This window comes from Oryza brachyantha, chromosome 11 (assembly GCF_000231095.2).
Source record: "Oryza brachyantha chromosome 11, ObraRS2, whole genome shotgun sequence".
In the NCBI taxonomy this organism is placed as follows: Eukaryota; Viridiplantae; Streptophyta; class Magnoliopsida; order Poales; family Poaceae; genus Oryza; species Oryza brachyantha.
This window is the reverse complement of record NC_023173.2, coordinates 5750612-5777493: the sequence shown is the minus strand read 5'-3', so window position 1 is coordinate 5777493 and position 26882 is coordinate 5750612. Positions and strand designations below refer to the sequence as shown.

General features: G+C 37.0%; 2 protein-coding genes and 1 pseudogene across 3 annotated transcripts; 1 reads left to right on the top strand and 2 right to left on the bottom strand.

The window, feature by feature from the left end:
* Positions 1-783: 783 nt before the first annotated feature.
* Positions 784-5789, bottom strand: LOC102706790 (F-box/LRR-repeat protein 12). Of its 2 annotated transcripts, none has more exons than XM_006662849.3 (2): positions 5701-5789; positions 784-2570 (listed from the first exon to the last, which is right to left on the bottom strand). In XM_006662849.3, exon 2 carries the CDS (start codon positions 2332-2334, stop codon positions 1189-1191), a length of 1146 nt encoding a protein of 381 aa, XP_006662912.1. In that variant the 5' UTR covers positions 2335-2570; positions 5701-5789; the 3' UTR covers positions 784-1188. The 2 variants fall into 2 exon arrangements, with proteins under 2 accessions (XP_006662912.1, XP_015697783.1); XM_015842297.2 differs by lacking the exon at positions 5701-5789 and adding an exon at positions 3053-3871.
* Positions 3101-10979, top strand: LOC102713500 (annotated as a pseudogene).
* Positions 10980-15378: 4399 nt separating this feature from the next.
* On the bottom strand, positions 15379-26466 carry LOC107305218. The gene is made up of 4 exons (XM_040528805.1): positions 26463-26466; positions 24636-24953; positions 15580-15651; positions 15379-15488 (listed from the first exon to the last, which is right to left on the bottom strand). The coding sequence occupies exons 1-4, from the start codon at positions 26464-26466 to the stop codon at positions 15460-15462; spliced, it is 423 nt and encodes a 140-aa protein (XP_040384739.1). The 3' UTR covers positions 15379-15459.
* Positions 26467-26882: the final 416 nt, after the last annotated feature.

The following is a 26882-nucleotide window of genomic DNA, read 5'->3' as shown; positions in this document are numbered from 1 at the left end:
CATTTCGTTTGCCAAATCATTCGGCAACTTCTTCAATTGTTCAAGTTAATATTTTTTGTTCTGTTACAATAGTTCATTGGGCACGTTCGCATGGATGGGTTGGGATTGGAATCAATGGCGCACGCAAAACAGAATTATCATTAGTATATGATTAATTAAGTATTAACCATTTTAAGCTTTAAAAATAGATTAATCTGATTTTCTAAATCAACTTTCATATAAATATTTTTAGCAAAAGACACCCCGTTTAATAGCTTGAGAAATGTGCGCGTGGAAAAAGAGATATAGATTAGAGTGAAGTGCACCAGCGGTCCCTAAACTTATATGCATGTGTTATCTAGATACCTACATTCTCAAAATGCATTTTTGGGTCCCTGAACTTATCCGGGTGTGTCATATAGGTCCAAACCGGCTCCATCCGCTGATGTGGCATGCCACGGTGGCGCCTATATGTTGGTAGTGTCATGTCGGTCTCACATCAGTTTCTCTCTCCCCTCTTTATTCTTCTCTCTTCTCGTAGGCGATCTCTCTTCTCGTAGGCCGCGCCACCATGACATGCCACTCTCTTCCCGTAGGCGCCACCGTGACATGCCATGTCAGCGAATGGAGCTGGTTAAAGTCCGTGTGGACTTATATGACACCACCGGACAAGTTCGGGGACCAAAAATACATTTTGAGAGTTTAGGGACCTAAATGACACATACATACAAGTTTAAAAACCGATGGTACACTTATTAGATCAGATTGGACCAGCTCTTGAGAACGCGCCCATTAAAGTTCCAGAGTTGTTTTCAGCCATGGTGGTATTCTGATAGTCGGACAAATTAAATAGTGTTCAACAGTATTGCACAGTGATTCTATCCAATTCAACCTTCGATTGTTTTAAAGCATAGAAATTTACAAGCTTAAACTAGCTATGAAACTGTATGAAAAACACTTTTTTACAGCCTTCTGTATCAGCTAATAAGCTCAGAACACTCAAATAACCACAGGATCTAACGGACTTTTTACAACTCATTTGTATATTTACGGTCCTGCTTATAATAACGAAATATGTATGCACTTGAGAAAATAGATGACCATAATGGGGCTGCAGAGCCAATCGATATGACTTGCAATGATAATACTGGTTGCAATGATTTACCACTGGCCAAGCCCAAACTCTACCTGAACTTTCTTACTTTCTGATCATTGCAATCGGAATAAATCCTCAATGGAGGGGCCAATTGACATGACTTCATCAACCCTTTGTTTCACATTGGGCCTTGCAATGCGAAATAATGCCAGACCATTATTAGTAATCTTCCGACATCCATGGATATGCAGAGCTTCAAGGCACACACAGCCATCCCTTAGAGCCTGCAAACCTTGGTCACAAATGTTTCTGCAACGGTTAACATGCAAGATTCTCAGCTTGCTACAGAACATTGCAATTGCAAACCATCCAGGCAAGCGAACTCCATGGCAGACAGCAAGGCTCCATTCTTCAATCAACGGACACCCGCTAGCTATTGCCATCACAGAATCATCAGTAAGATAACGACACATCTTGAGGTTTAGAAACCGGAGGTTTTTTGCATAGCCAACTCTATCCAGGACATCAAGTCCAGTTGAGCTTTTTAAATTGTATAAATTTAGACACTCCAGTCCACCACCACTCACTACATCCAACAAACCATCAGGAGAAAGCATGCATGACTCAGCTTCTAGATGAGAAAGTGTACTTGGACAACCTCTAAACCCAACACCGGATAAACCTCTGCAATGTGATATGATAATTGTGCGAATACCAGGGCAATTCCTAAAGATTGCAGCAACCCCTCGATCCGAAATGGTTACGCAGTAACCCAGGTTAAGACTCTTCAAAGCATGGCAGCCCTTGGAAAGATTTTCCAAACCATGATCTGTGATATTAAAGCAGCGGTAAAGTTCAAGACTCACCAAATTAGGGCATCCAATTGACACTTGTTCTAAACCATCATCTGTTATACCAGAGCAGCAGTAGAATGAAAGGGAGTGCAATGATGCTCCAGAAATTGTCAGTTGATACAAAGCAGCGTCAGGTAGCTCTGCTAGCCCAGCGAGGGAGACCAAGTTAAGATAAGGTGAGCGGGCCAATAACTTTGGAAGGCAATCAGCATACTCCTTATATACTTTAGGGTTAAAAGAACAATGGAATATTATTGATTTTTGGGCAATGTTTCGAACCTTGAACCAATTCTTACAAGTTAAGCCAAAAGCATTCCTGTCAGATTCACTTTCAAGCTTGTTAAATATTGAAAACAAGCAATCATCTGATAGGAAATTAATATAGTTTTCTACACTGTCATCCATTTTCTCTCTTTCCAAAATTTGACTGAAGCTGACAGACTACTGAGTCCCGTCTGAAGGCTAGAGAGCCTGGATCTTTAAAATTTTTGAAAGCTGCACAGAACTGATTAAATTGGCCCAAATCAACAGAAATGAATGAAACCAGATCTTTCTTCAGAGACTTTTGGTATGAAGACCCTAAGTCAGATTTTCTTCAGTTAGGAGATGAAAGGTTTATAGGGTATCCACAAGATCAACAACTGCCAATAGACATGTAAATGTTGTCAGAAAGTCATACAGGCAAAAGGGGAAAGACTTGCAAAATAGTCAAAAAAAAATTACTACATAGTAGGATACAGCATTCAAAGCTAGTATTTAGCAGTTAATAATAAGATGTATACACAATTAAGTTGCCGGAACAGCAAAACCAGAGATAATCATTCAACATTACATAAAGTATTGAGAGTAAGCTACTTTTATTTAAATAGAGTATTACTACATGCTCAATCCATTGCAAGTACCCTAAATCAAGTAGAGCATGCAGTGCAATGTTGATTATATGAAATAAGGTTAAATGGAGGTGCCTGTCATAATTGTTAAAGCCGGTAAGGCGACCTAAGGTGACCCCACACTGTCTTACCGCCATAGCATGTTGATTATACTCTGTACTGTACTGTTGTTAAAATGCATGTTTGATTTGCCACCATGTTAGATTATTTTGCTATGCCTTACATATACATACCTTGTTCTTGACCATTCTTGAACTCACAACATAGTCACATAGTAGCAGATGAATGAGCAGAGTAGATGGGATGTAGAAGAGGGAAAGAAAGACCAAAACAGAGCAGCAGAGGAAGGATCAAGGATCAAAGCAGAGGAAGGAGCAGAACAAAATCAGTGTAAAGCAGAGCAAGAAACAGAGCTAATCAGAGGGTGGAATAGGACAGAAGAAATTATAGCACACCCGCTCAATTTTGTGCCCATAGAGGCCCAGGATGATAGCGCAGTTGCAGAGCAGCAGAACAGGATCGTCACAGGCAGCAGACGGGATCGCCACTAGGGATGGAGAAAATCGCCAGGGATGGATTGCTACAGCAAGGCTCCAACGATTCTCTCTTGTGTTGCTTTCTCCCTGATCTTGTGGGGTTTGGCGTGTATGGCCCCTTTTACCCGAAAAATTGGCACTTCTGTTGTCCTGTTTCACGGCCAAGGGCCCATTGCCACAATATTTTCGTGCTGTTTTGGCCAGACTGGGCAAAAACCATGCCCCCACCTCCCTATGGCATCACCTTCAGCCGTTCTAGTTCCTCAGGATGCAATATTGACGCCACAGTGAAGCCTTGGGCAAAAGGCGGGCGCCATACTCAATCCAGTAAGGCGGGACAGACGCGCCCTAACTCCTGCCAGCACCTTACCGCTATAACGACGCCATAGCGATGCTATGGTGATGCCTTAACAACCATTGTGCCAATCTGTCAACTATTAGAACAATAATATCTGTCTTTTAGTACCCTCTTGAAGTTATATTACTGAGATAAAAGAATGGCATAAAATGAATGAGAAGTTCTGAATTTTTTTGATCATGTTTATGGCTAAGATTAAATCAAATGAGAAAGGAGAAGAATTTTCTAATAAGAAAAACAAATTCCAGTGAAGTTTCTAATAAGGAAAGACAAAGTGAATATAAATTCATATACCTATATTGGTGCTCCCAATTACCTTGGCAAATAATGTTTGCCATATTTGGCAGATGAAAAATAAAAAATGAGAACAATAAAGTTGCGACAATGGAATTTTTGTAAAAGACATTAACTACAATTACTTTTAGGGTCTGGTTTGATTCAACCTGCATGCTTTGTCTTACTGAGGATATATAAATAAAGAAATGCGTGCTTTTAAACACTTTGTATTGGATAATATAAGCAATCCAGCACAATAATCTCAATTTGTGATTTATTACATAATTGAAAAATTAAGACGCACCAATGATGTCAAAGTTTCCAATGTCTAAGCTCCAGTAAGGTGTGTGCTAGATAATATCAGAACAATCAGATAGTATATTTGAGAAATTGAAGACTTCCAGAAAAATCATGGGCAAATGAACATGTGTTCCAACACACCATGGTTCTTAAGGCGTTAACGAAAGGGCGCCCACCACCGCTCAATTGCCTAGGTGACGCCAAGGTGTGCAATCAAGGCGATACCAAACACACACGAGGAAAAGAGGAAGAGCAGAGATCCTAAGAGGCAGAGCAAAGTGGAAGGGAGAGGAAGAACAAAGAGAAGGGGAGAGGAAGAACGGGCGATTGGAGCAGAGGTAGAGTAGGGATCCAAGAGATAGAGCAGAGAGGAGAGGAAGGGCAAAGAGGAAGAACATGGAGAATAGGCAACGTTTTTAAAAGAATGCAACAGACAACTAGGCGACGTTCTGAATACTAGTAAAAAAATGAACACAAATGAGATTTATGACAATGTATCTATAACAAATAGGGCTAAATTTCATGAAGCTACACAAGAATAATGGACACGAGTTTCTGTTCATACAACCTGTATCACTGATTTAATTTAAATTTGACCCCATTTATCACTATATTTCTATCTCAACATTAATAAAGAAAAATTGAACCAATATAAAGCACTGTTGGAAGAATAATCAATATTTGACTGTTCACTGCCAGAAAATAAAAATATATTGGATTGATAACGCAAGTTAACAATTTAACATAGCCAGTATCATTCAAGAACACTGGAATCTAAACATACAGCATCGATTCAGAAGTCAGAATTTCAGAAACTACGCAAAAGAAACAACATTAGGCAATACCTCGTACAATCTACTCTGGCATGTGGAAAACTTTTCATGCTCGTGCAAGCCCAACGCTCTATATGCTAGAGTGGGTGCATTGCACTCGTAGATCGCTTTTGGACCTTAAAGTGTAGCCCGGCGACAACACATAGTTTTCAATTTCAATTTCAATTTTCATGCCAGCAAGTCCACGTGTAACACGCTGGACTAAATTGTGCGTAGAACAGAATCTTGCAAGCTGAATCCCCCAAAAAGTGCAATAAGAACAATAACTAAACCACCGCAATTGCCTTTTCGCGGCATCACGAATCTTTTTGATTGCGCAGAAACAGAATTGACCGCACGATAAGATACCTAATAGATACATACTTGCAAAAGTCCTCCCCACCTCACCCTAACAACGATCACCACTCACTCTAAGGCACCGTCGCATCTAACAAACATACTGCTATCAGTATCAAACCCGCAGATCTGGAGGATAACCTATCTAGGGTTTCATGGCACAAATTCCATAAAGAAAAAAAAAAAGAAGGCGCTGGATAGAGAGACGAGGAAGAGGACGTGGGCGGGGCATGCTCACTCACCGGGTGATGACGCAGCGGAAACAGCAGGACCAAGATCGGCGCAGGCGGGGGAACTCGAACTCGCAAATAGCAAATCGCAAATCGCAAATCGCAAATCGCAATTCGCAATCCGCAATCGCGCGACGAGAGGAGAGGGAGCAACGGCGAGCGGACGACGAGGAGACGGCTCTTGAGGGGAGGGGGGTTTGGCCTGCGAAGCAGGCCGCAATGCGGGGGTTCATGGGCCCCAGTCTTGATTTGGACCGTTTTCTTGGCCCGTCTTTGTTGCCGGAAGAGCAAGTGTTTCTGGGCCAATTTGAGTTTTTAAGTTTGGGCTTATTTTATTTTTGATTTTTCTTTTCAGTGCATATTCCCCTGTGAATTTTCATTGTTTTCCCCTTTTATGATGCATTGATTTGATGATGACATTCACAAAAAAAAATGCACATCTATGTGCTACTAGCAATATATCCCTGCTAATGCTACGGTATCATAATATTTATATTCATACATATTTAATTTTATGTTGGTTAAATTAATTTTTCTAAAATAGGTCTAGTTGCACTTTAATTTGATTCAAGTCATATATTAAATATACATATATCAATGAATGGTGAATTTGATAATAAAAATCAATTAATTGAAATAAAGTTATTGTTTTAGATATTGCATAATTTTATCTATCATTGTCATATTCAACCAAGAGAATTTTGTGGTCATATGCATGCCATCCACTATGCTATTATGACATGTGCATACTAAATATGTGCTAAATAGGAATCTTTTTGAAGACGTGTGTTTTCTAGCTTTTAACTCATGTAAAATAAAGTATTTAGAAATATTTGTATAATCTCATTCAACAACGGTCTTTTATCATGATCTAACAAAAATCCACTGCAATCATAGACTAGGGAAAATAAAACTTGATCATAAATCTTAATCATATGAAATTCAGAAATCTAATTGTATGTATAATGACTAATCTTATGAATTCCTAAAACTCAACAAGCCACAACTTCACCACTTTTGGTAATTATAGGAATACACACATAATATATAGCATAATTATATGATTTATATAAATGAAAAGCGTATATATTTATATTTTATAGGAAGTTTCTAATATATAGAAAGAATTTTTCTATGCATGACAATAGGGTATGTAGAGTCGAACTGGTTCATTTGATTGACATAGATAATTCTAGATCGTTGGATTTGTCCGGTAAGGCAATGAGTCATGAGTCACAACAGTTGGTGCACTATAGGATAGATGCACTATAGGGTAGAATAGAAAGTAAGACAAAGAGCAGGCTATCAAAGAGAAACTGGTTATCAATAATTTATCAATATTACTGAAATTTTCAATTTTACTACATAATTTTTCTCTTCGAGATTAGGTAAAATATGGATATTGCCGAATACGAATGCAAACACGGATAATGTCAGAAACAAATATGGAACGAATACGTACTAATAAGGATACAAATGACACTAGTTACGAATACTTATCGGATATCAAAATCAAAATAGTAACTATGTATACATATATGTTAGCTATTCAACCATTCCATAAATTCCCGATACAACTATATAAGGGTAGGAACAACCAGTAGGATAGCATAAATGATTCGTTACGTTCAATCATTAGATTAGTATATATATACATGGTTGTAGTACTTCAATAAGTGATAAGGAACAAAAACTATATATATAGTCAAACTACATGTATATGCACAGGGAGCTTCTTAGAATAAGGTTTCATGGTTATTGGGTTCTAATAATCTATGTATGCAACATAGTTTTTTTGATAGGCTATAATTATTCGGGTTATATCCGGATATTTAACCAGGTAGCCTCCATTTTTTGATCGGGTAATCTGTAACCATGGGATACCGTAATTCCAGACCTATATTTGTATCCACCAAAAAATACAGAGACTTGGCTCCGAAATTTGGATTATCTTCCGGATACTGATGACAAAAATTCCAGACCTATGCAGAGGAAAGACAGGAAAGGCTTAATGGAAGGTCGTCACATCAAGGGGTATCCAGATGAAAGCCTAAGAGAAGGACGGTTTCGGTGATCTTGCAATCAACCTTATTCGTGATGGGCTTGTTGGATGCTAAGGGGGTGGTTGTGATTGTCCCATCGAATGTTTAGACATTTTTATAAATAGTAAACGTAGACTACTAATAAAACTCATCCATAATCTTGGACTAATTCGCGAGATGAATCTATCAAGCCTAATTAATCCATGATTAGCCTATGTGATGCTACAGTAACATGCTCTAATTACGGAGTAATTAGGCTTAAAAAATTTGTAACGCAAATTAGCTCTCATTTCTATAATTAGTTTTATAATTAGTCTACGTTTAATATTTATAATAAGTGTCCACACATTCGATGTGACATGGAGTTAAAATGTTTAGCTCCATCTAAACACCCCATTAAAGGCCTGTGCTTTGCAAACAACCAGCCTGGACCGACGAGCCTTTCGACACGAGAGTTTCGACCCAATGAACCTTCAACCAAAGAAGACCTTCGACCAAGCGAGACTTGCCAAGTAAGACCTCCGTCCCAAAATAAACGAATTTCTATATTTTTAGATAAAATTTTTGACTCTTCGTCTTATTTAAAATTTTTTTATGATTAATATTTTTATTATTACTACATGATAAAACATAAATAACATAAATAGTACTTTATATACGACTATTTTTTTTAATTTTTAATAAATTTTTCAAATAAGATGGATGGTCAAATGCTAAACATACAAAATCCAGAAATTGACTTTTTTGAGACGGAGTAGTATGCCTTCGGTGGTTAGGACCTTCGGCTCATCAAGGCCTAATGGGCATGTTGTTAGTGAATAGTGAACTTGACCCTAATAAACTTAGACCTACGTAAATTCCATGTGTTGTGCTATGGGAAATGTCCCTGTCAAGGAGAGAACTCTATTTATTTTCTTAAGAAAAAAGGACTAAGGCGGTTCTGACATTGCTTACTATGGCCACTTTATATGCATGGACTTGGCAGAAAATGCTAATTTAATTTAATTTCGCAATGATTCGTACAGATGATCTTTGATCTGATTGCTAAGAAGTTGATTGGCCTTGACCCCACTAAGTCAAGAGAACTGAGGAAAAACTTTCAGGAATTCTTTCAAGGGATGATCTCTTTCCCCATATATTTTCAAGGGACACAGTTTTACCGGTGCATGCAGGTATGTTGGTTTCAACAACTTTTCTGAATATTTGTTGCAAACTCTGAACTTACAAGATGTTGTGCACATTCTGTCATCTTTAACTCCTGACTGATCTACTGAAAGAGAGACTGAGTGCACCTGAGAAGAAATACAATGACCTCGTTGACCAAATTGTTGAAGAACTACAAAGTGAAAAGTCAGTGATAGATGCCCGTTTTTTCTGTAGATCCACTTGCTGCGCTCTTGTTTGCCAGTTTTGCAACACTATCGTCAACCTTGACTGTAGGTTTCAAGTTGCTCACTGATAATCCCAAAGTTGTCAAGGAGCTCAAGGTTTGTCCTTCTCTATTAATACTAAACATCTCTGTCTCTTCCTCTCTCTCTCTCAAATGTAAGTTAGTCCTTCAAAGGCCACGTTCGGTAAAAGGGTTAGTAACCCGCGCGGAAAGCGTAGTGGTGGATTATTAAGTAATTATTAACTATAAAAAATTAAAAAAATAATTAATATGATTTACTTTTCTATAAATTCTCTTGTAAAAAATATATATTTTAGTAGTTCAGTAAGCATGCGCATAGAAAAGAATCTGGGTTAGTTAGTCTAAGAGAAGAACACGGCCAAAGTCATCCAAAAGATGCTAGATAATTAAACAGCTACCCCTACAAAACACATATTGAAAATTTACAAATTAAACATGGGAAGATGTTCATTTGTATATAAGAAGCAGATGTTAAATGTGAAATATTTGAAAATAAGTTATTTTTAGAACTTGTATAGTTACTGCAGAGTTTCACACTCATTATGTAAACTGTGGAGTTACTGTGAGATATCACACTATTTTACATTGTTCAGTAGTACCCAAAAATGAACCTAAAAAGCTCTTGAATAATTGATACTAATCCAGAATAATAACCATTCTTTTCGGCTTTGCACTAACCATTTTGCCCAAAAGGAAAGACTGGTGATCTACAAACACTTCAATAATTGTATATTTAATTATTTATTCCAGGAGGAGCATAACAAGATATTGAACAGAAGAAAGAACGTCAATTCCGGGTTCACTTGGGAAGAGTACAAGTCCTTGATATTCACTCCTCAGGTGATTCGAGGTTATGTAAAATTATGTTTTGAAGAGTCAAATCATATCACTTTTGATAATTTTTAGTTAACTCAATTTATATTGTTTCTTCTGAAGGTTATAAATGAAATCACTCGGATTAGTAATGTTGCACCTGGAATTTTCAGGAAAGCAATAACAGATGTCCAAGTGAATGGTACACTTCTTACAATAAATTCTATGATGTAAATTTAAATCATGTCATTGATAAATTGTTGAAAGATCCACTTAGGCATTTCAGAGATGATTTGTTTCTTCCCCAGGATATACAATTCCAGCCGGGTGGCTAGTAATGATTAGCCCCATGGCAGTTCATCTCAACCCAAAATTGTTTGAAGATCCACTTGAGTTTAATCCATGGAGATGGACGGTTAGTGACAAACTCCTTGCAGCCGTGAGTTTAATCAAGCGTACCATACAAAATTACAGGATGAGGAAAAGCGAACTGAATTGCTACAAAATTACATGCCATTCGGAGGAGGCATAAGACTTTGTCTTGGGGCAGACTTTGCCAAGCTTTTTATTGCACTTTTCCTCCACATCTTGGTGACTGAGTACAGGTACAAATGACTATGTATAGTCCATAGTTTTGTGTGTTATATGCAGCGTTTGAAATTTATGTATACTCTTTTATACCGGCTGGGGGGACCGAAATTGAAAATTTTCAAATTCAAATGCTAATAACGATCGTTTTCTCACCAAGTACATAAATTTTGAAAATATAAATGATTATTTCAGAAATTTCAGAAAATAATACTGTTTTTGTACCCACCGAAATTTTCAAAATTCCCAAAATTTCGGGAGAAAATTGCAAACCCTGGTTATATGTGTTCTACTTTGTTGCTCTTTAAGCTCACTAATTGGCATTTCTAACCCGAAGTAGGTGGAAGGAGATCCAAGGAGGGGATGTTGTGCGCATCTCAGAGATCATATTCCCACAAGGCTATCACATCCAGCTCAATTCAGTTACACCTAATTAACTGTGTGATTGATGTACCTACGAAGCTACACATTGTATGTTTTGGCTTCACTCAGTGTTTGTGTTTCTATGTATGAAGTTATTTTTGTAATAAGGATGGGTAGACACATACAGGATGCAAGTGTTGGATATATTGCATCTATACCGGTTGGAGCCTTGACCCTGAGCACCCTTGGGGTACCATCTTCATTCTAGTTGCCGTTTTCACTTTTGTTACTCTCCTACTTAGATTTTATTAGATGTTGTTTGCATCTCAAATTGGATATGTCATAATAAATTATGAGAACAATACATAAAGAATGAAAATATTTGCATGGAACACTCTGTATATGTGGTGCGCTGTGTGTCTCGAGTAAACTACATAAACTGGTAACATGCCCGTGCTAATGCTACGACACCATAATATATTTGATAATACATTATAAAATAACAACGTTAAAAGTATGATTTTCAATTATAAAATCACACATCATCCAACAACTAAAATGCATCATTACAATTTAGCATGACTAACATGCAGAGCGGAACATGAGTGATAATTAGCATGTGTAACATGAAGAGTGGTCCAAATGTAACAATGAAAAATATGATAGTTATTGTCTATTTTTTACAAAATAACATATGCCAAGAAGTGCTAGAAGTAGGTATACCACAACTAATGCATTTCCATCATATTTGACATGCCAACAATCATCACATAGTACTCACCATCGGCTCAAACTTGTTCTTATACATGAAATGATAGTGGTTAGTTTCAAATTTATAAACAAATATTTTTTGCATTATAATCTTAAACTTTTGTGGTTTTAAAATGGTTCATATTTTCCATTGCATATAAACTTAAAAAGTTATCCTCATTACCTACCAGTCCACTAAGTCTTTATAAACAATATATATTCTTAGTGCTCTTTCCCATAGTATCTATATTTTTCTTTGGTTTGGCCAAAATCATCAACGTTTGCCTTCACACTCCCGTTGAAAGTGCAATACAAAAATGTCCATGTGAGAACACAGGCTCTAGAGGATAAGATCTTGACATTTGGAGTGGTTTATCGCTGTGATTTATTTATGGTTATTGCGAAACTTATGCATATTGAGAGTTGTTTCCTCTTGATGTTGAAAGGGAGGAAAATATCGTCTGAGGGAGATAACGGAATCCTTGGTATAAACTCTCCTGCTTGCATGATGTTCACTAACAATTTCATTATTAACTGCATTGTCTTGGAAAGTTCTAGCCAATAACCTTCTTGTATTTCATAACCCATAGTTAGGGTCAAGATTGTGAAGGAGAATCACTGGGAAATTAATATTGTGTTAAGAATTTCCTTTTGCACCTGTAGTCTGAAGGCATAGTACTCTCTTGCTATCACAAATCTGCATTTTCTCTTCATTGGGTCCATAAACCACATCATTATCTCCTTTGTTGTCTAAATGGTTATCACCTGCATCATGATCTATTACAAAATTATAATATTATTAATTTAGACAACCAAGTAGGATAATCTAATTCAAACAATGGATATATGGCACAAGTGTACTACTAATCCGAATGATGATCATGGGTTGTTTCTTCTCTAGAATGCACGTTATGAACAGTTGGTGACTCACCTCATCTATCTATTACAAAATCACCTAGCATCTTCTAGGGATATTCGTACAACATCTTGAGGTGCTATCTAGTTTCCCTGGAAGGAAAAAAAATAAAGGATGCACCATCAGGTCATAACAATGACGCCATGCCTTGATATATTATGGACGATCACATTTGGGGTGTACATACACTTTTATCGAAAGTTCTCATATTGGATCATCCCTTACTAACCTTATAGCGACAACGTGAGAAGTTGTGGGGAAATTGTATCTTTGTTGGTCAAGTGTAACAGCTATATTAAATTCAATTATATAGTCACCTAGGTTAGACATAATACCTACTGTCTTAAAAGTCCACATAGGTTATATGCTAAAATTCTTACACTAGTACAGATCCTCTCATTTATGACGGTCCGTCACATTCCTGGGCTATTGGACCGTCAGAATGAATTCATATCAATCGGGCCTAAAGTGAGCCCGTCATAGATGTAGTCGCACAGCCTGATTGAGATGGTCTCAATTATCTTAATCGGGTCAAACTATTAAGTCCGTCAGAGATGACACTCATCTCAATCGGGCCTAGATTATGTCTCGTCACAGATGACTCTCATCTCTGACGGGCCATGATTATGGCCCATCACTGATGACCCTCATCTCTGATAGGCCTAAATTATGGCCCGTCACAGATGACTATTTTTAAATATAACAATTTCAAATGATATTTTTAAATACTAAATGATTTCAAATGGAAAAATTATTAACAACAAAGTTGTATAGCTTTCAAAGATTTACAACTTTTATTTTGGTCATTTTTTTATATAATGTTTGTTTTGAACAATTTGAATTTGAATTTGAAAATATGACAACTTCAAAACAACATTTTCAAATTCTAAATGATTTCAACTAAAAAGTTATCAACAACAATGTTTTATAACTCATCAAGATTTATAACTTTTATTTTGGTCATTTTTTATATATCTTTTCTTAAAATAGTTTGAATTTGAATTTGAAAATACGACAACTTCAAATAACATTTTCAAATACTAAATGATTTCAACTAAAAAGGTCATCAACAACAATGATGTATAACTCATCAAGATCTATAACTTTTATTTTGATCATTTCTTTGTCGGACAAAGTGTTAGTAACATTGTTCATAAAATTGACATATCTGTGTTATAGTTTATAAACTAGATGAGAGATATGTGAATTTTATGAACAATGTTACTATCACATTATCGGATGAAGAAATGAACAAAATAAAAGTTATAAATCTTAATGAGTTATACATCTTTGTTGTTGATTACTTTTTCAATTAAAATCATTTAGTATTTCAAAACGTTGTTTGAAGTTATTATATTTTCAAATTCAAATTCAAACTGTTCAAAAACATGTTGTATGGAAAAATAAACAAAATAAGAGTTATATATATTGATGAGTTATATAACTTTGTTGTTGATGACTTTTTCAATTGAAATTATTTAGTATTTAAAAAATATTATTTAAAGTTGTCATATTTTTAAATTCAAATTCAAATTGTTCAAAAAATGTTATATAGCAAAAATACCAAAGTAAAAGTTATATATATTGATGAGTTATACGTCTTTGTTATTGATGACTTTTTTAGTTGAAATCATTTAGTATTTCAAAATATTGTTTGAAGTTGTCATATTTTCAAATTCAAACTGTTCAAAAAAATGTTGTATAGAAAAATGAACAAAATAAAAGTCATAAATAATGATGAGTTATACAACTTTATTGTTGATGACTTTTTCAGTTAAAATCATTTTGTATTTGAAAATATTGTTTGAAGTTGTTTTATTTTTAAATTCAAATTCAAATTGTTCAAAAAATGTTATCTAGCAAAAATACCAAAGTAAAATTTGTATTAATGTGGCTGTGTTAAATATATTGATACTTGTGTTTGTGAATGAATATATATGAATTGAGTAGGATGTGACATCCTGGTCTAGGGGTTAATAGGATTAATAGATTACTCATGCTAACAACTTACAATTTCTTTCTCGGAAGCAATATCCAAAGGAACTATGAGGTTAAGGCTAACCAAATGCCCGTTAGAGATGGCCAGAGAGGCACGCATATGACAACATTTATTTTTTTGGATTATACTCATCTGTGACGGGCCTAGAATCTAGGTCCGTCAGAGATGAAAGTCATCTGTGACGGGCCATAATTTTGGCCCGTCAGAGATGAGAGTCATCGGTGACGGACCATAATCTAGGTCCGATTGAGATGAGTGTCATCTGCGACGGTCGGATGTCAGATTGAGATATTTTCAAACATCACTGACTTTAGTTTAGTGACGGAAGCCATGCCCGATAGAGATGACACTTTAAGTCCGTTAGAGATAACCAATTCCGTTCTAATGTTAGGATTATCCAGACAAGATAAATATCAAGGTCAGGGACCTCTGCACTCTATGGGTTAGGTCACTATTTTCTATATGAGAAAATATAGATGCATGTGATGAGGCCCATGAGAATCAAGAACCAAATTGTCCAGTCAATTATACAACGCACCATGCACACGGAATGTATATATACCGGTACCGACCATGGTGCTGACATTGCGGTCAAGAGTCACTCACATACTTGTGAAAGAAAAATGAGAGTTGAAGTAATAGATTTGTTTCCTAAAATATTTTGCACCATTGTGCACCTTACTTGTGAAGAAACGTTTTAACTCATGACGGACCATAGGGATATGTATGTGTATCTTCCCTGCTTGTATCAGAACCCATGAGGCTTAAATTCAAACTTTGATCGCATGGCACAACTCATAGTCGACCACTTTCTTTAAGACGTGATGTTTCTTTCGAACCTTACGATATACATAGTTGTGAGTATCATTGACCAATACCATTAACTCTCTTACATCAAGACGATATGACTCGTATCCACTGTTTGATAGAGAAAACAATAGCAGAGTTACAATATGAATATTAAATATATACAAGATTACTAAAATGAACAATATTATCCATTTGGCACCTCTTTTCACAAGTTGTATGTTGTCATCGTCATTTTTTGCCGATTCCCAAGCCTCTGTGGTCTTCATATGATCTATTGAATTATGATGTTATATTGATGAGATCATAGCATTTATAGGAAATACTTTAATCAAATACTAGAATAATTATGATGAGTTAATAAAAAATTAAAAATTTAATAATCATTTTTAACCCCTTAAAAATTCATCAATGCCTAAGAAGGGACCCCTTTTCACCTTTTCCCTATAGTTAAAATACCTGGAAATTTTAATGAAACCTTAAAAAATGGAAATTAGGTACCTAGTAATACCATCCTGCAAATAACTACAATTTTAGCGCACCTCTAGCAATACTTGTCCGATTAGCAAATAGTAGAGAAATAAGGAAAATGTTGAAAAACTTTATAAAAACATTTTCTACACAATTTCTACCCAACCGCTCTCGTAAAACCTAGACTAACATGAAATAGGGCCCACTTGTCATTGACATGAACTCCCTGCCCTGGTCCAGCTTGCCAGCACCCTTCTTAGCTTAGAGGTGCAGAGGGTAGGTGGTCTCTGTTCATGCTCTCTAAATATACATTATAATGAGATCTATTTTAAAAAATGAATTTTTGATTTTGTTTTCAAATGATTTCTGATGGAGCAATGCCCCTTATCAAAGTTGCAAATATTGATGAGATCTACAACTTCATAACTGATGATCTTTTCATTAGAACTGATATAGAATGTCAAATACTTGTTACACATTTCAAACGAGAAAAGCAATAGTCAACATGTGCTCATAACTGAGGTTGTTAGAGTTTGTCGTGTTGGAGTATAAGGTCTTGACTCCGAGCTCATATGGTGCTCATAGCAACGTGCACCATGGGTTAGATGCTTAGAAAAATTGAAAATATTTTTATGGTGAATTTTGTGCATTTAAAACTTAAAAATCATGAAACTGTTACCACTAACACACATCATAGATTTGTCCATTAGGGATAACTCGTTACCAATTATGGATACTAACTTATGGCTGTCAAACATGACTTAAGGGCCTATTTGGGGAGCTTTAGATTCTGAGAAGCAGCTGCTTGGTAGCCAGCTTCTGAGAATCTGGAAAAGCTCCTAAGCCCAGCTTCTCCAGATTCTGGATTCTTAGTTCATATTCCAGAATCTGTAACTACAAATTCTTAAAAGTTGTGGACCATTTGGGGCAACTTCTGGCAGAAGCAGCTTTTGAGAAAAGCTGCAGCTAGGAGAAGCTCCCCCAAACAAGCCCTTAAATGTGACCGGTGTTAAGTTACAATCCATCGTGATGTTCCATGGTAGATGTGGGTTATGCGCAGTCTGCTAGATGAGGGATCCCGTGGCACTAACCCTAGTGTACCAACTAGGGGTTACATCTAAAATATCGTAAAATTATTCTCATGATTTACTCCATCTGTCACCAAAATATAATTATTTATGGATCTTAACACAATCTTCAAGATGCTACTGGGGTCTGCTTACTCTCATGTAATTAATTTAATTGTTTTGCTAATTAACTCTAGTGTACTAAGAGCCCATGGGTTGGCTAATTAAGGATAATACACCAAATTAAATGGCGTATGAACAAAAATAAATTTTGGTTGAACCTTTTATATTGTGTTCTTAGGGGCTTAAACGCCAATGCCCATGGTTAAAAAGGGCATAAAAACACCACAAACAATTCTTAAAGTAAGGCCTAAAATTCATATTTAGCAACAACATATGGGTTTTAGGGCCAGATATGAGTTCCTAAGAAGCATTTTATGAAGAAATGGCACCATAAATAAAACTCATAATGTTCTTTTCTACTACAGGAATACCCCCCTCATGTTCTAGTAATTAGTTGTTTTCTCACTACTATACCATTGTGTTTTCCAGCCCCTTGTTTCCTAATGTTTTTTGTTCTTATTCCCATGCTACATGTAATAATTAAGACCATTCTCAGTCCGTGACACTTTTTTTTTCATTTTGTTTGGATGATTATCACCCTTCTATCCTGAATCTTGTAAGAATATAAACAAAGAAAGATCTAGCTATGGTGGCTCGTTCGTGTTGCTATGACATTATATTAGAATCTAAAAATATAACTATCACAATTTTAATTTTCTATTCTATATGGTGGAAACAAAGCTTGGCACAAGAATCGAACTAGCAATTTTTCCATTGATCAAAATAGCAAGAGCATTTGGGCTAGCCCAGCACCCCAAATGAACTATAGGATGCTCGGTTTTATCTCTCCCTGCTTGATCCAATCTCTATGGAAAACTGACTAGCTGCGGCCATTTCTGTGGCCTTATCAGCTCCTCCCAGATCTCTAATATGACCTCGATGCATGCACACACACCAAATAGTTTTGGTGAGACTCAAGAGTTCCACGGAGCGCCCACCACTTCGTTCCCCATATCTCCTATGCCTTGATGCTTTTCTAGCCTTACTCTTTTTTTTGGTTTTTTTAATTTGTTCTTTGGCTTTTGAAATGTCTTTACGAGATTTGTTGAGTGGAAATATAAAGTGATGTTATATATAGGCTTTGTTCTTCTACATTTATTTATTGTTAGATTTTATGTGAATATCCATGAACTGCTAAAACATTGTATTTTTTACAAAAAGTTCATCATCTTATATTTCAACAATAGATTTTTACTTTTATAACAGTTCATTGCGTCGTTTATATCATTAAATATGCATCACAAAAGTTAAAAAATCTTCCATCTTTAGCCGTAAAGTGCAAGCTAAGTACACACCATTTGTTTGGTGTTGTGTTGATTGACGTATGGTATCCTGGATCAAATATATCACTTCATGTTACGATGATCCATTCCTAATGGTGATCTCAAGGAAGCTTTGTGAGCTAGGGAGTGACTTTCTAGAAACAGCTACCTTTGCAGGCCTTGAAGGCAGAAGTAAATGAACATGTCTCCTAAATATGCAGCAAGACTTTGCTCGTGCTCTGATCTGATTGATTGCAATATTGGCTTCCTTGATTGATGCTTAGACCTTAAGATTATTCTCCTCAACCAACAAGCAAAACCTTTAAGTTCCATTAAAACTTAGGATTAATTTGATCCGTGCCATCGCAAATATACATATTCAGATAAATATCATTATAATTCATTTATTCATAGTCGTGTCACTCAAATTTTACAAAATTAGAATCATGCCATCACTGATACGTTTTCCATCTTCTTCCCTATCTACACACGGGACCCACTGGTCAGATTCATTTCTTCCCCTCAATGTTCACTTTCCCCACTCTCTCCACCGACATCTCCATCGCCGCCTCCACCGTGCGTCCCCGTGCGCGGCGAGTCAGACCACCCTAAGGGCAGCAAACGCGTCATCGTATGCGGCAGGGACAGGATGCTCCGTCGCGCGGTGGTAGTCTGCAGAGGCGACGACGGCGGGAACCGCCGCGGCGAGGGAGGCGGTGTACTTGTGGTAGAGCGGGGACGCGACACTGTGGACCAAGAACACGCCGCCATGGAAGGAGAGCACGACGGGGAGCTTCTTCCCCAGCTCCACACCAGGTAGGAGGTAAAGCCGCACGGAGATACCGGCGGCCGCATCTAGGACAAACGTCCTTGAAGACCACACTGTTGGTGAGGTCGCTGGAGGGCGATGGAGAGGCGGTCTCCGTGTCGTTGTACACGCGCAGGACACCGGGCATATCGAACTCGATTCACAGGCGACTGCGTCTATGGTGGCGACGCCAGTGTCCATGCTGTGGGGATTGAGGTTGGGGATCCGGAGTTGGAAGAGCATAGCAGCGAGCGGAGCCACACAGAGCAGCGACGTCACCCTCGTTCCAGCCGATGAGCTCTGCTGGGTGCTCACCACATGAACTAGGACTTGGTTAGCCCGGATTACTAAGGATCTTTGTTGCGGGAAAAGGAGGGATTTGCTGAGTTCAAAAGCAAGAGTATGACATTGAGGCCTTGTTTAGTTCTCAAAAAAAATTTTCAAAAACATCACATCAAATTTTTGGACATCTAAATAAAACATTAAACATAGATGAACCAAAAAACTAATTGCACAGTTATGGAAGAAATCTTGACACAAATCTTTTGAGCCTAATTAGGCCATGATTAGCCATAAATGCTACAGTAACCAACATGTGATAATGACGGATTAATTAGGCTCAAAAGATTCGTCTCGCGGTTTCTAGGCTAGCTGTGAAATTCGTTTTTTCATTCGTGTCCAAAAACCCCTTCCGACATCCAGCCAAACATTTGATATCACACTTCTCTCAAAAATTTTCTCAAGCTAAACACCACCTGAGTCGCTGCAAGGGCGGAGGCTGTCGGAAAGAAACGAAAAGAAGGAAGAAAGAAGAATGTGACGGCGATAGCATCCATCTAATTTTATAAAATTGTGATGGCGTATAGTTGATATCACAAATAGTGATGGTATTTTTCTAATATAGTAAATTTGTAATGGCATGGATCAAATTAACCCTAAAATTTAAAGGGGAAAATTAACTGTTTTTGAATTTAAGTTTTGTAATTTACAAACTCTTAATACATATGGTGTAAAAGAAGCATCTCTTTCACGAAGAAACTCAGGTTTCAGAACCACAACACTCAGCGTATCTTCCACTTGATGCTGCATGCGCTTTTCACCTGCTTTGGCTTCTGCTGATAACAGACAAGCTGCTAACCATGTTGCGGAGTCACTTCTCCATTTTTAATCACTCCATGTTCATTTGTCCATCCTCAACAAGAAATACATGGTCTGAAATATGCTGCCGATGAAGCTATAACAAATACTTATGGTGTGCTCGATGGATTATCTGATCGACATGAATGAGCAGATGACTGCTAGCCTTGAAGAGCGCTGTTCATCCCGTTCCCGATGTCTCGTATTCCCGTGCTTTTCAATCTTTTTCCTTTGTTTGGAGCTCCTGTTATTTGTTTTTTCACTTTGGATTTGCAATTGCAAAGTCTTTAAACTAGTTCAGTTCAATGGAGAGAAGTAGATCTATATGATACGTGGAACGAATTAGCATTAGTTACTAAAGAGGTGCCCATTCATGTTCTAAGCTCATCACTTGAAAAATTTGTTGTGAGGCAGGTAATAAGTTTAGCAAAACAGCTATCTTTATACCCCCCGTATTTTCACTTCTGTTTGTGCTTATAAATCAAAATTTAAATTTTCAAGCTTAAATTTAAAGTTAATTTTAGAGTTTTGTCATCGAAGCTTATTCTAGTCTTGTCTTTTATATCGTTAAGAATATGTATATAAAATTTTTATTTATAACTTATTTTTGATTGTAAATATGTCGACAAATGATAACCCCCATGTATTGAAATCTGTGTGAAGAACATGTCTATATATAGATATATGTAGCTAGGAAGGGGGTGTGCTCGTGTACTCTGATCATATTTAGGGGTGGTAATGGACTCAACCATTTTGCCTACAAAATATAAGGGTCAGGTTTAAAACGGGTTGAAAATAAAATTGTATAGAGTTTTGAGCTAAAATATTTTAAGAGTTAAATAGGGTTGTAAAAGAACCCACGGGTCTTGGTCCATTCTCACCCCTAATTATATGTGATCGATTGCAGTATTACACATATCATGGAACTGCTTAATTAATGCTAAGTTATATCTTTTAGGGTGCAACTACAGTTTGAGAAAAAATGCAATTCTTTGGTTGTTTGAGACTTTAGGAGAGTGGACAGTCTCATATACACAAATTGGAGTACCGTCATCTGTTATTTAAGAGAGTAATAATTAGTATAGATTAAGCCTATCTGGTCATCATATATACTCTATTTTTTGCGTCTTTCCCTTAATTTCGCTGACCATATAGTCACAGCAATTTATTTACTCTCAAATATTGCATTTCACAGTTTCACTAATTAGCCCCAGTAGTAAACTAGGAAAGATTTAAGTAAGAGATGGCAACATGAAAAAAATACATAATATTCCAAGTGATAGTTCTGGTAATATGGGGAGGAGATACTACTTACCTCCCTCAAATTCCATATGTTATTAGAAATAAATGAAGCTTTCAAGTTTCTCGCTACTGTATCGTGTGTTTTCTAGCCACTTGTTTCTCCCATTTGTTTTTGTTTTTATTCCTTTGATAACAAATAAATGAAGCTCTTACATTCAACTAAAAATTAAAAACACGACTGCCATGATTTTGATTAATTTTCTGTTTTACTAATACATAGTGGTGGAGATCAAGCTTGCAATAATAAAATTGCACTACCAATTATCCCGTATGTTCTAAAATACTACCTCTGTCCCATAATAACTTTATTTTCTGATTTGCGTGTCCAATATTTGACCATTCGTCTTATTTAAAAAAATTACATAAAAACTTAAAAAAGTTAGTCACGCGTAAAGTACTATTCATATTTTACCATCTAGTAACAATAAAAATATTAATCACAGAAAAATTCAAATGAGACGAAGAGTGAAAACATTGTATCTAAAAACTGAAATATGAACTTAATATAAGATGGAGGTAAATATTTATAGATTGTGTAGCACAGGCAACATAGTCTTTAGGGATATAAACCCTCCGTTCAAACATCTTTGAATACTTCTTCAAGCTTGAATTTACCATGGTTAGCCATAGAGCAAAAGAGAACCATGTTACACAAATGACAGAATGGCTAGACGATCTTTAATTTAGTCCCCCTCAATAATTGTTGAATGAATGGTGATAGAAGGTAGACGGGAAATAATTTGAATGAAAAGTGATTGGTCTGACTGGAAGTACTACGAATAGTTATATAAATGCTTTATGTAATGGAAAAAAACTTTTAAACTTATATTTTCGAATAGAGAGTTTTTTGCTGATTATATCAGCCAAGCACGTCCACAATCAAATGATTAAATCAGCCCAGCAGCTTTCAGTAGCACTAACACTGCGAACTAAACTGTGGTTTTAGTGTCAGACAACAGGGTCCCAGATCCATGTGATGTTCAGTTTAGTCTTTCACAGAATCACCGTCATCTTTTATCTTTTCCTTATACTTATCAGACCAAATTTAAATTTTCAACCTTAAATTTGTTTAATTTTGATGTTTCTTCATCGTAATTTATTTTTTAGCCATGGCTGTTAGATCGCTATGAAGACACAAGTTTTATTAGCAAAGTATTTTTCTTGATAAATATGTCGTTTGATTTTTTTTCTTTAACACGTCAAAAGATTAACCTCGCGACTTTCCGTGGAAGATCCACTACATGCAACCGTCTTGCTAGAGGTCGCTATTTCTATGGCCTCATCATCAGCCTTCCAGATCTTGCACAAACACCTGAGGCAGGTGCCTCGAATAATTTCGACCTGTTTCATGGCTTCTGTGGTATGAATCGAACATCAGTTGGCTGCTATTTCCCCAGAGACTAGTTCATTTTATTCCCCATGTCTCCTATTCACCCATGCTTTTCAAGCCTTCCTCTTCTTTTTTTTTTCTTGGGCACTTTTGTGATGTATTTTGTTAGTTTTGTTGAGTGGAGACAAAGTACTGATATGTACGAAGTGAGGTAAAAGCTGTACAATGATCTATATACTATCGTTTAAGGGTTCCTGGTTGACGTATGGGGAATTTTTTTAGAAAAATATTAATTTTTTAATGGAAAATCGTAGGACTAAGAGCCAGTTACATGAAATTGCCAAAATATTGTACTGTCAAGTTTGGAAGGACGACGGGGTACCTGTAGATGTCAGGCAGGACGATAGGCGGTCTGTCGAATGGGGGCCCGTCGACAGGGCCCACCACCTGACCACCGCCCGGCCTGTCGAACCAGCCCCGTTCGACAGGCCCGTTGGCTGTTCGACAGGGCAAAAAAATAGGTCGACAGCCCCTTGTGAGTCTGTCGGCTGGTGGCTGTTCGGCAGGCTTTTTAAAGCAAGGCTCCACTACCACTTCGACGCTGCCTCCTTCCTCCCTCTGTTTACTATTATTTTTTTATTTTAGTATGCTTATTTTTTATCCGTTCAAACACTTGAATGACATCATTGTGTACAACAATGGTTGCTCTAAACCATAACCACAAATCCAATTTATTAAAATGTTAGCTTAATTTAGTACCAAATTTAACACTAAATAATCTACATCAATGGTTCCGAGATTTTTGAGGATCCGTTTACCCTCCATTGTCGATGACGATCTCGTTATAAGTAGCATTTCTTCTGAATGGGTGTGAGCTTAGCAAATATTATCGTTCAATGGAAACTACAAACTGATTTTAATATATACTACATTTTTTAACTTGCTACTAAATTGTATTAACATTTGGAATAACGATTTATCCTTACTCCTCTCTATAAGCAGACTAGGCTGAACATGTAAATTAAGATCACCAACGCCTTTTCAGTTTCTTCCGGTACTTGAATAAAGTACTTTTGTGTATTCTTTACACGTAAATCTAAATTTGCACATAATTTAATACATAAATTTAAATATGTACAGTTATATTTTACAAATATTCAAGTATACTAACCGATAATTAATACCAAGCGAAAAGAGTTGCTGCATGCGGACCGGTCAGGGACGTGCTGCATCGGACCTGTCGAACGGGCGTTGGTCGACAGCGGGGGACCAGTGGACCTGTCGACCTCTCGCCCGTCGACAGGCACCCAGTTGACCGGCCAAATTTTGACAGGTGCCCTATCGCCCGTCCGACGTTCGACAGACTCCTATTTCGCCAATTTAATATAAGCGGTCTGTAATCTTACGATTTTTTATTAAAATAATAATATTTCTTTAAAAAATTCGACGTATGGGCATGCATCTAGGACCTCTGGTCATATATGTCACGTCCATCCCATCTTTTCGCTTATGCTTATATTTATAAGCCGAATTTTGAATTTATAGTTGATTTTGAATTTTTTTTTAATTTCCAGCCTTGGCTTTTACATCGCTAAGAATGCGTATATAATATTTATTCATAAATTATTTTTCGTTTGTAAATATATTGTTTGGTTTTAGCACAATGCCCTCCCAGGAATATTTACAGGAAATTCACAAAATCCACAAATCCTAGGAATGCACTGGACCGAGCAAAGGTAGGGGAAGGAAATGGCTCACCTTGCACTTGCTTCTCGCTGTAGCTGCATCCTCTGCTAGCCAGCACCGTCGCCGGAATCAACCACCACCAAGACTCCCAGCCGCCGCCTCCCCTGCCCAGCAGCCTCTGTGAGCCCCTCCTTGCCACCGCCGCCGGCACTGCCGACCCCCGTGAGCCCCTCCTTCCGCTGGCGCCACGCACCCCTCTAGTTGGCAGCGAGCCCTGCCGCCGACGCTGTGCCCTCCTTCTAGCCGCCGTCGGCGCCGCGCCTCCCCTCCCAGCCGCCGCAAGCCCTGCCGCGGCTTCAGAAATTGCCACTCCACACCTCTCCTCTCTCTCTAGTTGTAAGGGGCAAAATTGTCCTTTACAATTTCAAGAATTAAATCTTTTATTTTTTAACTGGATATATTTGAGAACTAACGGTCTCCCTAACATTCAATCAAAAAGGGGCAACCAGTTCATTCAATTCAAAAGGCATTTGCAAATACGAAAGCCCTAAAAGAGGAGCAAAATCAATATTAGACTCTGAAATAAGGGCAAGAACGAAATTGTCCCTTATAATACTGTTTAACATCTTTTTCAGTCAAGATGATTTCTTTGAGGTTTCACAAGGCACTATGTGTTCTGCTAGGGTAGAAAGTGAAGACATGTGGCTCCTTATGCTAGCCAGTATTTTTAAGTAGCATGTTATGATTAACGACAGAAGTTGTTATGTTGCTATTACATGACTTTGGTGATGTAATATCTTTTAAATAATAGGTCTTTCCACTATTTTTGCATGTGCTACTTCTCTAGCAATGAATGGATTGTTTGCAATATGTGATCCAATGCCATAAATCTAACTTTTATTTACTTTACACTGATGTTGAAAAAAAAATGACTTCCTCTCCAATTGCTTTGTTTTTTCCATCAGAAATTTTAGTCTTTTCTCCTAATATACTACTCCGTCCCAGAAAAAACAGATTTCTAAGTTTTGCCTATAGAGCGTTTGACCATCCATCTTATTTGAAGAATTTATTAAAAAATTAAAAAAATAGTCACATGCAAAGTACTATTCATATTTTATCATGTAATAACAATAAAAATAATAATCATAAAAAAATTTCAAATAAGACGAAGAGTCAAAAATTCAATCCAAAAACGTAGGAATTGGTTTATTTTGGGACGGAGGGTGTACCTTGGTTTCCATCACCGTAATGTGTTTTATTATGTCTATTACCCAAATATTTTTACTTATACTGATCAATTTTATCCATCCCCAAATGGTTATGGGTAATTTAGATGGGGAGGGCATGCACTTGCAATATTCGCAGTGAGTATGAGCATGGGTATGCCCGGGATGGTGGGAACTCCCAAACCCTCTCCAACGGCAGGTCTAATAATAGGTGTCTTCTAGCCACTTATAGTCTATTTTGTTCCTTTGTTCATTTAACTAATATAATTGAAAACATCTTCAATCCATCTCAATGTTTCATGGTTTTGTTGGACTACTGTCATTCTAATATATCCTTAAATTTGTGATAATAAAATAAGCACCACATCTGCCACGCTGGTTTGCTGATGTTCCTATTGTCTTACTTCAACCAATAAATAAAAGGTTCCATAAAAAAATTAAAGAAGAGGAAAATTAATGCCCTGAATTTCATTTTGTGGTTTACTAATGCGTAATGAGAGCGGTATGGACGAGACATCTTGAGAATAGTCTCACAAACTAACTTGGGTTTTACAAGCAGCAGATAGAGTTCCAACGTCACTTTAACGGTTCCATTTGGCTTTATACAGATAAGAGATTACCCACAAACATCACTTTAACGGTTCCATTTGATTTTATACAGATAAGAGATTACCCATAAGGTGCACAACATCTGCTAGTTTCCTCACTCTATTTTGGTTGCACAATGGCCCGAATGACCTCTAAGCTCACCATGGAAGCAGCCACATCAAATATTTTTGGATTACTGATTCATAGATTCTGTGATCGATGGTTAGAATGGGCACCGGCCATTTTGTTCCTGGTGCCTCATATTCCCACTGTGCTTTCCAAGTCTTTTTTTTTTTGTTTATCACATGTTCTGTTGTGCATAGAATCAGATAGGTTACAACTGGTATATGCCAAGTGTAGAGTAACTGATCACTAGTCTATACTCTATACCTGCATTGTTTATTATAGGATGTTGTTTGGTAGGCGTATTTACAGTACACTCAAACTGTAATGTTTATTTATTTGATATCTATTTCATAGCCACTGTAGTATGACATATGGGATA

Excerpts from the sequence above, each read along its gene's own strand:
- LOC102706790 (XM_006662849.3), bottom strand. The coding sequence starts at position 2,334 with ATGGATGACAGTGTAGAAAACTATATTAATTTCCTATCAGATGATTGC.
- LOC107305218 (XM_040528805.1), bottom strand. Across the intron at positions 15,652-24,635 it reads CAGCGAGAAGCAAGTGCAAG|ATCATATGAAGACCACAGAG; the intron begins GTGAGCCATTTC and ends ATAATTCAATAG. Across the intron at positions 15,489-15,579 it reads CATACAACTTGTGAAAAGAG|TGGATACGAGTCATATCGTC; the intron begins GTGCCAAATGGA and ends TCTATCAAACAG.